Here is a 13,181-nt window from a genome sequence, read left to right as displayed (position 1 = left end):
GTACAACATATTGTGTTTTCAGTCCCCCCTCCCTGGTCCAGTCAGGTCTTCATTGATCACCATTTATCCCTCTATACCCCACCCCAGCAATCACCACATTTTAAACATGTGATTTTAAAGCTTTCCCGGGGATTATTGTTCCAACAGCAGCTATCCCAGGGATCATTGTTTTAACAGCAGAAATGGGGAAAGTTCCTGAAGGAACACAGAGGGAGGATTTATGGCTGGATTTAGAAGTGATATTACCTTCTGCTCCCATTATACTGGCAGAAGTTCGGGCACATGGCCACATCTGATTGCACGGTAGGTTGAGAAGTACAGTCTTAGCTATATGTCCAGAAAGAAGAAGAAAACAGATTTTCCTCTGGCATCCTAGATTACTTGCTATACATTGAATTCCTTTGACATTTAAAGCCCTCTCTTAACTTTGGAGTTCTCCACAAAATATGACATATCTTGAAAATGACTCTTTAGAATAAATATTTCTATAAAGATACTTTGATCTATCTTTATTGATGATTATCTGAATATATGTGGATTTCTTAAGCCCACTATTTAATGATCTGATTTTTCAATAGCAACTTGGGATTTTGGGGCACATAGGAGATATTCTGAAGCCCCATTAATTTTGGTGTTGCTACATCCATATTGTTTGTTATTGGTAGTGATGGGTGATATCATAGTAGAACAAAACCCTTATGGAGAGGCACACTCAAAGGGCTGACATTATGAAGTAAACTTTACTCAGGGAGACTGTTAACAAATGTAATAAGAAATACCTAACAGAAACCTTGGTGAGATTATTTTTTATCCTTGTGAGTATATGCAGCAAGGTCCTATGTACTCAGCTATGATAAGAGGTGTATACTTAGTGTATTCTTTATGTTGTCATTTTATCCTGGCACAAGATGTAATTTTATTTCATTTACAAAGTAGTTGAGATTTTAATTTGCATACTAATAAAGATGAGTGATATATACTTTGGCTCTTGGACTGCTCACAATATAGAGGAGAGGAAGTAGATAAAACAAACTTACTGTAGTAAGTGCAGGAATGTTTAGCCTGTCTAGACAGCATAGATTTCTTATCTCCCTCTGCAATGAGCATTGACCTGGGTGTGGGAGCATAGAAAGTAAGCAGTGGGAATTATTCATTACATAAAAATCAACATGGGAATGTTAGAAACTGTAAGCACTGTAAAGAATATGGGTATAAGAATTGGACCTGTTTGGCCGGTTGGCTCAGCGGTAGAGCGTCGGCCTAGCGTGCGGAGGACCCGGGTTCGATTACCGGCCAGGGCACATAGGAGAAGCGCCCATTTGCTTCTCCACCCCTCTGCCGCGCTTTCCTCTCTGTCTCTCTCTTCCCCTCCCGCAGCCAAGGCTCCATTGGAGCAAAGATGGCCCCGGCGCTGGGGATGGCTCTGTGGCCTCTGCCTCAGGCGCTAGATTGGCTCTGGTCGCAGCATGGCGATGCCCAGGATGGGCAGAGCATCGCCTCCTGGTGGGCAGAGCGTCGCCCCATGGTGGGCGTTCCGGGTAGATCCCGGTTGGGCGCATGCGGGAGTCTGTTTGACTGTCTCTCCCTGTTTCCAGCTTCAGAAAAATGAAAAAAAAAAAAAAAAAAAAAAAAAAAAAGAAAAAGGGAATTGGACCTGTTGATTTGGAATCTTGACTTTTCCCCTAATGAGATGCTTATTCTTAGCCATGTTATTTTAGCTCTCTGAGCCTCATCTGAACAAGGAAAATATGAATATATGTATTGTAGGACAGTTTGCATATATGTATATATTTCATCTATTCTATCTTTCTTTCTTTTTTTTTTTTTCCAGAGACAGAGAGAGAGTCAGAGAGAGGGATAGACAGGGAAAGACAGACAGGAACGGAGAGATGAGAAGCATCAATCATTAGTTTTCGTTGCGCATTACAACACCTTAGTTGTTCACTGATTGCTTTCTCATATGTGCCTTGTCCACGGGCCTTCAGCAGACCAAGTAACCCCTTGTTCGAGCCAGCGACCTTGGGTCCAAGCTGGTGAACTTTTTGCTCAAACCAAATGAGCCCGTGCTCAAGCTGGTGACTTCGGAGTCTCGAACCTGGATCCTCTGCATCCCAGTCCGACGCTCTATCCACTGCACCACCGCCTGGTCAGGCCTATTCGATTGCTATATTTTGCAGTCAGTTTCAAGCATATAATAAGTTTACACTACTTAGTACTTAATATTAAATGTTATAGTCAATTTATTATTAACTTGAAAATATTTACTGATACCATGTATAATTATTTAATTTTTTCAACATTATGATCTAGGCAAAAAGTGGGAATAACTGAGCTCCAAGTGATAATCATATATAGAGAAAGCATGAGTTGTGTCTCTTTGTTAAAATTTTAATAAAGATGTTCCCCTCAAGAGTTTTATTCCATGATTACCCAATCAAATATTAATCTAGGTACTTCTGCAAAAAAAACTTCCCAGATGTTTTTTTAAAAAAACATATATCTGAAAATTTTTTAAAAATATTTTATTTACTGATTTTAGAGTGAGTAGACAGAAAGAGAAAGGTGCGGAGTGGGAGAAAAGTGGGAAGCATCAACTGGTTGCTTCTCGTATGTGCTTTGACCGGATAAACTGGGGTTTTGAATCGTGATGTCGGCATTCCATGTCAACACTTTATTCACTGCACCACCACAAGTCAGGCCCAGATGTTATTAAATATAGAAAATTAAACAGATTATCCTGGATTATTTTGGTAGGCTCAATCTAATCACCTGAACTCTTAAGATTAGATATGTTTTTCTGTCTGGAGTCAGAGAGATGTGGTAGAAGAAGAGCCAGGCAGAAGACGTGTAGGAGAAATGAATGAGCCTTGGAACGCTTTTCCCTAGAGCCTCAAAAAAAGAAAGAAAAATGCAGCCCTGCCAATACATTGACTTCAGCCTTGTGAGACTCTAGGCAGAGGAACAAGCTGAGCTGTACTACTGTGTAGACTTCTGATTCATAGAGCTGTGCAATAGTAATGCATTTGTGTCAAGTTGCTAAATCTATGGTAATATATTATGGCAGTCGTAGAAAATAATACTTAAGTTAAACAGAGATCTCAAACTAAATATTTCCAATGCAGAAATTAAGATATTTCAAATTTTTATACACTTAATCTTCTCTGGTCTTTTCTCTCTCACTAAATAATACTATTATTCACACACCGGCTGGGGCCCCAAATAGAATTATTTCCAGATGATTTCTTTTACTTTAAAACCCAGACCTAATGCTTCATCAAGTACTTTTGAATATTTTTCATCTCTTTCTATATCTGACCACTTTTCCACTGATACCACTCAGTCCAAACCACCAACTCTCTCACAACAATTTTTGAAATAGCCTCTACTCTTGTTCTCCTAACAGTGTGGTATTCAGAGACCAGCCAGAGAAGTGGAGATTTGAAAATGTTAATTAATCAGATAATGTTATCCCCCTATTTAAAACTCCACACTCAGAAGGAATTCTAGGGCCTTGGGATCTGGGTTTTTGATTTTAGACACCTGTTTTGCATACATATATTTAGAATAAAATTCAAATCTTCAGTTGATGTTGTGGTCTGTCTCTGCCTCCTGGATCTCTCCTCTCCTTTCACTCCTCTTTTTCTAAGAGTGAGCCACATTACATTCTCTGGTCCTCCTGCATGCATAATTCGTTGCTGGTTCAGACCTTTACATGTTTGAACCTGCCTTGAATACTCTTTCTCTAGATTTTTTACTACTTTACTTCTTAACATTATTTAAGTACAGAGGGTCCTCAGGTTATGACAATCTCGACATACGACGTTTTGAGTTTACGACTCTCACTCCCATAAAAACTCAAAAAAATTGAGATGTGTTTCAGCTTACACTGTCAGCATCATACTTACGGACTACATGGGCAAACTAGTTTAATTGCACGAGTGGAATAATACACAGTAATGAGTGTATGAGTGAGAGAGTTGGAGTAGCCTAGTACGCTTACCTACACCATTTTGGACTGTTAAAAGCACAAGTTTCATCTGTGTTAGGCTAGAGCAGGGGTCCCCAAACTTTTTACACAGGGGGCAAGTTCACTGGTCCTCAGACTGTTGGAGGGCTGGACTATAAAAAAACTATGAACAAATCCCTATGCACACTGCACATATCTTATTTTAAAGTAGAAAAACAAAATGGGAACAAATACAATATTTAAAATAAAGAACAAGTAAATTTAAATAAACAAACTGACCAGTATTTCAATTGGAACTATGCTCCTCTCACTGACCACCAATGAAAAAGGTGCCCCTTCCGGAAGTGCTGTGGGGGGCCGGATAAATGGCCTCAGGGGGCCACATGCGGCCCGCGGGCCGTAGTTTGGGGACCTCTGGGCTAGAGTATATTTCAACTTATATCAAATTTGGGTTATTCCACTGTCATAGGAAGGGAACTGTGTCGTACCTCTAGCACCCCTCTGTATTTGCTTAACTATCACTTCATCAGACGTTTTCCCTAGTTATCATCTCAAAACTGCCCATAAGCATTTTATGTATCCTCAGCCTGCGTTATTATTTTTAAAGCACTCTCATTTCTTAAATTAAATTAACATGTATCTGCTTCTTTTTTTTTGTCACACTACAATGTAAGTCCTATGAGGGCAGTGACTTTGAAGGTCTTCATAATTGCTGTTTGCTCAACTACTAAAACAGTCCCTACATAACGGTAGATTCTCAACAAGTATCTATGCAATTAAAGATAGCATTAAGTACATGTAAACAACTTTAGGCTTGCTTTAGATATCTTTGAAAAGTTTTGGTTTATAAGTGTTTGGTGACAATGTGGGTAGTTAGGTGTCCTGCAAGAAAAATGCTGTGCTGTACTTTGAGAGTCTAAAATGTATGAAAAGTATAGCTCTCATGATATAATGAGGCCATTTTGGAAACTGTCATAATACTTCTGATTAAAATGTTAACTAAGAGTTGGAAGCAATGGAAACTTTGTAGTCACAGACATCAGTATTTCATTATTGATGTCTGAAGCCATCATCTATCTCCTTAATTTGGAAAATGATTTTTTCATATCAAATTTCAAGACTTGTGTTTCAAATCTCACTTAGATATTTTGATTGGCTAGAAAGGCATTTCTGCTCCGGAGTAGGAGAGACAATATGCAAGCCAATTTATAAGTAATGATCAGACAGTCCTCAAAGATTTTCAGGGAACATGCTGTGGGGATAGTTTAATTCTAATCAATATATTATTTCATGTTTTGTGATTGTATGATGGGTTGTGGCACTCATGAGGGCATGCTATTCCTTACTCCTCTAGCTTCATCACCCCACAAGTTCAGTTATGTCACTGTATTTTCCCTTATTACATCTTTGGCCTCATAGTACAAGGCCAAGCTTCTGGAAACAGTAATCGTCACTTGGGTGGCAGACATGGGGACAAACTGGTGGCTCACATGACAACACTGGAAGATTTTATACTATTGTTCAACTCTTTACTTTCACTTTATTTGCCTAATGTTTGGTGGGTTGTTTCGGTTTCTTTTTAAGATTATTTCTCCCCAACAGCTTTGAGCTATTGGAACATCTTATCTTCTTCCAAATATGGAAATGACTTGATCTAGAAGGCCCTTGGTAGTGGCACCAGCAGTTGTAGGTTTGGTGGAGTCTGTTTTGGTGGTGGTGGGGTTTTCTTTGGTGGTAGTGGGGTTTTCTTTGGTGGTGGTGGGGTTTTCTTTGGTAGTGGTACTCGCTGTAGTAGTTGTTGTTTGGGATGCAGGATCCACGGGAGGATGTTCAGGGAACTCTGGAGGTTGGAAATATGGATATGGGTAATTTGGGTCATAAGGGGGGAAAGGAGGTGGTGGAGGGTATCTCCCTGGGACATATGGGGGAGGAGGAGGAGGTGGTGGGTATCTCCCTGGGACATATGGGGGAGGAGGAGGAGGTGGTGGGTATCTCCCTGGGACATATGGGGGAGGAGGAGGAGGTGGTGGATATCTTCCTGGGACATAAGGAGGAGGAGGAGGAGGTGGTGGATATCTCCCTGGGCCATAAGGGGGAGGAGGAGGAGGTGGAACAAATCTTGAATCCAAAGGTTGTGGAGGCAATGGAGGTGGCAATGGTGGTACAGGTGGATATGGTCTTCTGTGGTCTTTGTGACTCTCAGCTGGCTGTGGAGGGAAAAATGAAAAAATTTTAAATTAAATATTTCAATGTCAAACATAAGAACTTATCCTCTCTATGGAAGAAAGAATTCTGAGATGACTCACTGTTTTTGCCGGCACATGCTGGTCTGACCTTATCAGGTGAGCCATTTAAAATAGGTTCTACAGGTCAGAGACAGAAGTCAGAATGATTTGTAGCTGCAGTAAATGCTCTCCTGTTGGCTTTGGAGCAAAGAGCTATGTTGTGGAGAGGACCACAGGAAGTAAATGGTAGACGGGCAGGAGGAGGTGGGAATGGTTCCTGGCTCATAGCCAGCAAGAAAATAAGAACCTCAGTGCTACAAACAAGGGACCCAATTCTGCTAACAATCTTGTAAGCTTGAAAGAGGATCCCGGGTTCCAGAGAGGAACACAGTTCTGGAAACACTTTTTCAGCCTTGTCAGAGCCATGGCAGAGAATCTAACTAAGCCAAGGCCAGAGTTCTGACCAAAGAATCTGTGAGATGGTAAATGGATTTTTAAAGCTACTAATTTGTGGAAACTTATTATGCAGCAAGAGAAAACTATTACATGTATATAAGTCATGCAGTCTGAAAGTCTATAGAAGAAAAGAGGAAGAGTTTCTCTTTTGCCCTCTGAACACATAGGCTCTCAATGAGAGCTGAGATAGCATTGAATGGGGAAAAACTAAAAAGATATCCTTTGCTTATAGTAGCGTCTGTCATTGGAATTAATTTCAAATGGGGAAAATGTCTCTTTATAGCTCATTCCAGAGTTCAGGACGGTTTCAGACTTTAAAAACTAGTAACTTGTCAAACATACTTGGGCAACAAATTTGTGCAATATATTGAAGTAGTAGCTATGGGGTACAACCATGCCATTTATGAGTCTATAGATCAATACTAGCAGTAGCTACAATACTAGAAGGTAGAGAAATGGTCCAAACGAGGGCAGAATGACATTTTTGGAGTTTCCTGCTTCTGCTTCTTAGAGAATGTATGAATATGAAGTCCTTTTTGAGACTTTCTCTTACCTCATCAGAAAAATGACATTCATAAAAGTACCCATATGCTAAGGTCATTGTCAGATTTGTTGTGAAACATTATTAGTAAAGTGCTTAGGGCAGTGCTTGGCTCAAGTATAGCACTCACTAAATGTTATGTGCTACTATTTGTTATGTTAACACCTAGAATAGTGATTGCAATTTTTGGAAATAAAAATAGTTGAAAAATAGTGCAGGAAACAAATACATTAGAGATTTAGAGTGATTAGTTTTGGATAGAGGAAAGATGATCTCGCTGAGGAGGCAGCCTTGGAAAGGAGGCTTAAATAATATAAATTGTGAGAGGGCATGCCAAATGGCCGAAACATATGTGAATGCTCCAGCGTGGGAAAGCACCAGTCCTATCCTGAGAATTTTCTTAGGACCCAGAACTGCATTCCCTTCTCGCTGTACTCAGGTCCTTCACCTATTTGTCTGACATTGACAGTTGCAAACTGTAGGATCCCTAAGTCATCCCTTCTCGTGATTCCTACTTGCAGGTTCTTAACCTGTTGTGGCAGGTGTTAAAAAGCCTGTTCCATGACAAATGTATAGTCCTCCAGCACTGGCCTGCATTCCTTCCAAGTGCCTTAGATTTATGCTACCCTACTTCCCAGAAGCCTAGAATTTACTGAGTTGATGCCAATTTGATTAATTTATTTACATTTTAATGGGATTAATCATAGTCTGTTTCAGACTTTCTCTGAGGATTAAATGAGATAATGTGTGTAAAAATCAGAAAACTACCTATAACAGGATGAACACTCAAAGAATGACTATGACTTACCTGCCCATATTATTATTAATCATCATGAATCTCATGTAATTAAGTTGGAAGAACTTAATTGATTAAGTTCTCAATCTCTTCTTCAGCCCTCATCCATCCCACCAAGATGATTTTCCTCCTATTTCTCCAAAGTAATGCAAGCAATTAGAAATGAACTGTACTGTAAAGTTGAAGATATCTGGATGTTTTCTTTTTTTTACAAGTATTTTCCAGAACTCATTCCTTAACTTCAATATGTGCCTTTTCACTGGCTTGTTTTCCTCAGAAAAGAACTATCACCTATACTCTATTTTTAAACAAGGATGACTTACAGCCATGCATTTTCTTATTATTACTCTTTCTTCACCTCTTTCCTTTACAGCAAATCCTGAAAGGGTAGTCTTGGGACCAACTCCACTTCTTATGTGGTAGTCACTCTTCAACCTGGCTTCTGCCCCAGCATACCAGAAAAATACTTTTCTTGGTGTTAGCAATGAAACAAAAAATGCCAAGGCACAGTTATGAAACCAGTCCTTATGTTGGGCCTCTCTAGCTAGTCATAGCTTATTGAATTATGGAAAGCATTTGACATAAGGGCTGATAGTCCAAAAGCTAGATCAGGGTGTTTGAAAAGTTCAAGACTTGATTTTTAATTGGCAAGAAAATAAATCTTTAGTGTGGGAAAATATTTCATATTACTTCATTGTTGGGAAAATGAATTCACTGAAAGTACCCTCCGAAGGATATCCTGATATCAATCTAAAAGTTATGTCTAATGAAAGAATTCTTCATAATAAGTATCTGTTCTTTTCCTAATCTCTTAACCTAACCATAGTGATTAGCTTTCTTCCACAACTAAACAGTGATAATTAACTTGGTATAAATGATGAAAATACTATGTTAGAAAGAAAAATTATTCTCTCAGTGGGCTGTAATTGGAACTAATCTCCAGGATTATTTGGTTTGGGAACGATCCAGCTAAGGTATGAATACTTAAAATCTAAATTTATTTATATTTTAATGGGATTAATCATAGTCTGTTTCAGACTTTCTCTGAGAATTAAATGAGATAATGTGTGTAAAAAATCAGAAAACTACCTATAACAGAATGAACACTCAAAGAATGACTACGACTTACCTGCCTATATTATTATTAATCATCATGAATCTCATGTAATTAAATTGGAAGAAGTCTTATTTTTATTTAAACTGCTTATGCTAAACTGCTTATATTACTGGACCTTGAATTTATTTTCCAAAAGAAAAAAAAAATCATTGCTTAGGTAATCAATGTCTGAAATTTTAAAGTAAGAAAATGTTTTTTCTCTTCCAGTCTGAGGATATAAAAATATTGACTTTCAGCTTTAAGAGCAGATAAATAAGACACAATATGACCTTTTAAACACTCCAGTCAGTAAATTTTATTGGTTTATTAAAATCATATCACATTTATAATGTACTTAAGTAATATGGCCCAGGTCTGACTGCATGAGATCTACCAAATGGCCTCCTTTCATGAAAGCTGCTGAGAGTAGATAGAAGAAGAATTATTTTATGTTTCAGGATGATATAATTTTATGTTTCTTGATTTGTGTAAGTTCTAGTCTCTTCTGAAAAATAGATTTTTATCTTTTTCACTTAATATAATAGACTACATTGTTTTGGTAGATATTGCTCTGGAATTAATCTTTTTTTCTCCCCCAAAGTAGGAAATTAGTTAATCCCTACTCTGAAATTAATTATTATTCCAAACGTTTGACTTTTTTTGTCCCTTGAAACTTTGAGTATTTAGAAGCTTCTGTAGTACTTAACCCAGTCCTTTATACGTGGTACATGCTGATTAGTATAAATTCTTATAATTTATCAAAGTTGTCTGAGTCCTTGGAAAAATGCAACCTCTCAGGTCCCACTCTTAGACATTCATTTATATTATTTATTTATTTATTTTTAATGAGAGAGACACACACACACACACACACACACACACACACAGAGACAGATAGGGATAGACAGACAGGAAGGAAGAATGATGAGAGGCATCAATTCTTTGTTGTGGCACCTTAGTTGTTCATTGATTGCTTTCTCATATGCACCTTGACCAATGACCCCTTACTCAAGCCAGAGACCTTGGACTTCATGTCAGTGACCATGGGGTCATGTCTATGATTCCATATTCAAACCAATGACTCACGCTCAAGCTGGTGAACCTGCACTCAAGCCAGTGAACTTGTGGTTTGGAACCTGGGTCCTCTGCATCCCAGGCTGATGCTCTATCCACTGTACCACTCATTGCCTTGCCAGGCAGGTACTCATTTATTCTGAGATATGGCTTGGCTTACTATATTTTTAATAAGTGAATCAGGTTACTCTGATGTAGATGACCTGTAAATCTTTTTCCCCCCCATAAATTTTAGGTTAATAAAAACTGTTTTATTTTAACTATCCCATTTTAAAGGTGAGAAAATTGAGTTCCAATAAAATTAAACAACATGTTCAAATATATTCAAAAAGTGGCTTTAAGTATTATGGATCAAAAAATTGCAATAAATTTGTTTGCCTACTTGTGCCTTTGCTAAGTGAGTACTCACATTTATACATGTTTGCATAATGCAATCTAATCATAATACATAATTATAGATTTAAAGAATCCAATGTGGTAGCCATGAGCATGTGTGGCAATTTCAATTAAACTAGATTTTTAATTTAAATTCAAATTAAAGCAGTTAAAACAGCATTTCATCAATGACTGCTACTAATATATAAGGAAGAGAAACATTATTAATGCGGGTAACATAATCGTGAGAAAATATGAAGATGTGATTAATGAGACTTACCAAGAAACAGGCTTCAAGGGCCAAAAAGCCCAAGATTAAGTACAGCGGTTTCATCCTCATGGTTCCTCCTGAAAACAAGCACAAATAGCTGTTTAATATTCCTTTTTTGAAAATGTTCAACCACTGGTATTTGATGTAGGGCAAGAATAGTACTGTAGTATTTTAAGACATTTGTCTATTTTTTTTTTTTTACTCAGTATTAATGTGAAGCTATACTGTTAGAGAAATGATAAGACATGTAGCTATAAAATGATGAAACAAGTTTTCACTTTTGTAAACTAACACTAAACATAATGACAAAGAATTATTCGTAAAATGTTTTATGCGATAAAAGTTTTTATGAGTAAGGTTTTCACTTTCAGAAGTAACTATTATATCTAGTAAGCTGGTTCTTTTTCTTATTATTGTGATGTCTCAAGAAATAAAATTTAAAATAAAAATATGATTTAGTTATAATATTAATATCTCTAACACAAATCTGTAGAGATCTATAAAGCAATATAATTGCTGTTATAAAACATCATGATGTTCAGATCCAAATAAGTTTCAATTTAAAAAGACAGTTGACCCTTGAACAAAACAGGTTTGAATGCAAGTGTCAACTTGTATTTTCAATAAATATACAATAAGCCCTCCATATTCCCAGGTTTTGCAACTGAAGATTCAACCAACTACAGATTTAAAACTATTTTTGGGTAGTAGGCACACAATGCAATATACAGATCATGTCTCATAGAAATGTACGCTTGAAACATATATTGTCCCATTAACCAATGGCACCCGAATAAATTTAGGGAAAAAACTGTTTTGATCTTCTCACTGGAACTCTATGGGTGCAGAGGGCCAACTGAAAGGATTGATCTGCACCATTACATATAAGGGACTTGCACATCCACAGTCCCTTGGTATCCATGTGGTCCTGGAACCAACCCCCCTATGAGTACTGAGCAATGATTTATGAGTCAAAATTATACTCGAATTTTCAACTGTGGGGAGGTGAGTGCCCCTAACCACTACTTTGTTTAAGGGTCAACTGTAGTTTAAAAAAATACTGTCAAGTAATACATATCCTAGTTTTAACAAAATTTTACTAAGTTATTTTATTTCATTATAAATGGTCTCAAACTACTTCTAAAAAATCCTCACAATGCACAACAAAGACCAGGGCAGAGAAAAGAGAGATAGATGTTCAGGTCTTTTACTCTCAATTGGCTTCAAATTTACAATATATTTCAAGTACAAGATAGCCCGAGTTCTACGCCTCTGTGCCGTCTGGCTTTCTAACGGTCAACTCCAGCCACTAGTTGAGTGTGTTGCTGAGCTATACAGGCTTTAAAGAATCTTAGGGACAAATGTTACTGAATATTCAATTGTAGATGCATATAGTTATTTTTTTAAATTTCACTTTTCCTATGAAATTCTTTTATAAAAAGTTTTTAAAAGCAAAGACTAATAATAAAAATGCACTGTAGAACTATTCAATTCTTTGAGAGTACACTTGATAGTGTTATGAAGCTCAAAAATGTTAAGGTGCATTCAGGGGAAATGTGGATTGATTGTGTAATTGGATGGATTAATTGTCCCAAGTGCCCAATATAAATGCTTTTCCCTGACATAGAATTTCACAAAATTTAACATGTTTTATGGCTTACCAAATTTCATGTAATGCACTTATTATTCTTTTACTGAAAATAAATGTTCTCTAAAAAAACCATGAAAATGATAGCTTTAAAAGTCTCAGACAAAATTAGTATTGAAAGTAAAAATTCTCCAGTTTATATTTCTATGTACCTACCTTTATGTGAGGAGCCTTTTGAGGGCTGAGTATTCTGCTAGTCAAAATGTCTCCTCCCAGTTATGTTTCCAAAGATGACAAATGAAGGTGAGAAGGAACAAGAAATCTCAGGTCTTATATACATTGCAATGAATTTCTAGTGATAATAAGGAAAGGCTAGTTGCAAGATATAAACTTCTGGGTTGATGCTCTTTAAACAAAGGTAGAAAAGTGTCAATGCCAATTTGGCAATCTTTCTATGCAGTTTTGTTTTGTTTTTAATTTCAGAGGAGCTTTGATCCATTCAGTATTTGGTGTTTCCTGGGGAAACATATACAATACAATGAATCCTAATGTTCTTTTATTTTGATAAAATAATCTGGAGCTTGTGGTGCATCATTGCCTTTTTTTTCCCTTTATTTTTCCGAAGTTAGAAGCGGGGAGGCAGTCAGATTCCTGAATGTGCCTGATCAGGATCCACCCAGCATGCCCACCAGGGGGTGATGTTCTGCCCATTTGGGGCATTGCTTTCTTGTAGGACGAGCCATTCTAAAACCTGAGGCAATGGCCATGGAGCCATCCTCAGCACCAGGGCCA

General features: G+C 37.4%; 1 protein-coding gene across 1 annotated transcript; it reads right to left on the bottom strand.

Annotated features, from left to right (window-relative positions):
• Positions 1-5,565: 5,565 nt before the first annotated feature.
• Positions 5,566-12,678, bottom strand: LOC136407150 (submaxillary gland androgen-regulated protein 3A-like). The gene is made up of 3 exons (XM_066387819.1): positions 12,606-12,678; positions 10,811-10,878; positions 5,566-6,174 (listed from the first exon to the last, which is right to left on the bottom strand). The coding sequence occupies exons 2-3, from the start codon at positions 10,868-10,870 to the stop codon at positions 5,590-5,592; spliced, it is 645 nt and encodes a 214-aa protein (XP_066243916.1). The 5' UTR covers positions 10,871-10,878; positions 12,606-12,678; the 3' UTR covers positions 5,566-5,589.
• Between the last annotated feature and the right edge of the window lie 503 nt (positions 12,679-13,181).

Source organism: Saccopteryx leptura, chromosome 5, assembly GCF_036850995.1.
Source record: "Saccopteryx leptura isolate mSacLep1 chromosome 5, mSacLep1_pri_phased_curated, whole genome shotgun sequence".
NCBI classification, from domain to species: domain Eukaryota; kingdom Metazoa; phylum Chordata; class Mammalia; order Chiroptera; family Emballonuridae; genus Saccopteryx; species Saccopteryx leptura.
This window is presented reverse-complemented; position numbering and strand designations above follow the sequence as displayed.

Excerpts from the sequence above, each read along its gene's own strand:
- LOC136407150 (XM_066387819.1), bottom strand. The coding sequence starts at position 10,870 with ATGAGGATGAAACCGCTGTACTTAATCTTGGGCTTTTTGGCCCTTGAA. Across the intron at positions 6,175-10,810 it reads CCCTTGAAGCCTGTTTCTTG|CCAGCTGAGAGTCACAAAGA; the intron begins GTAAGTCTCATT and ends TTCCCTCCACAG.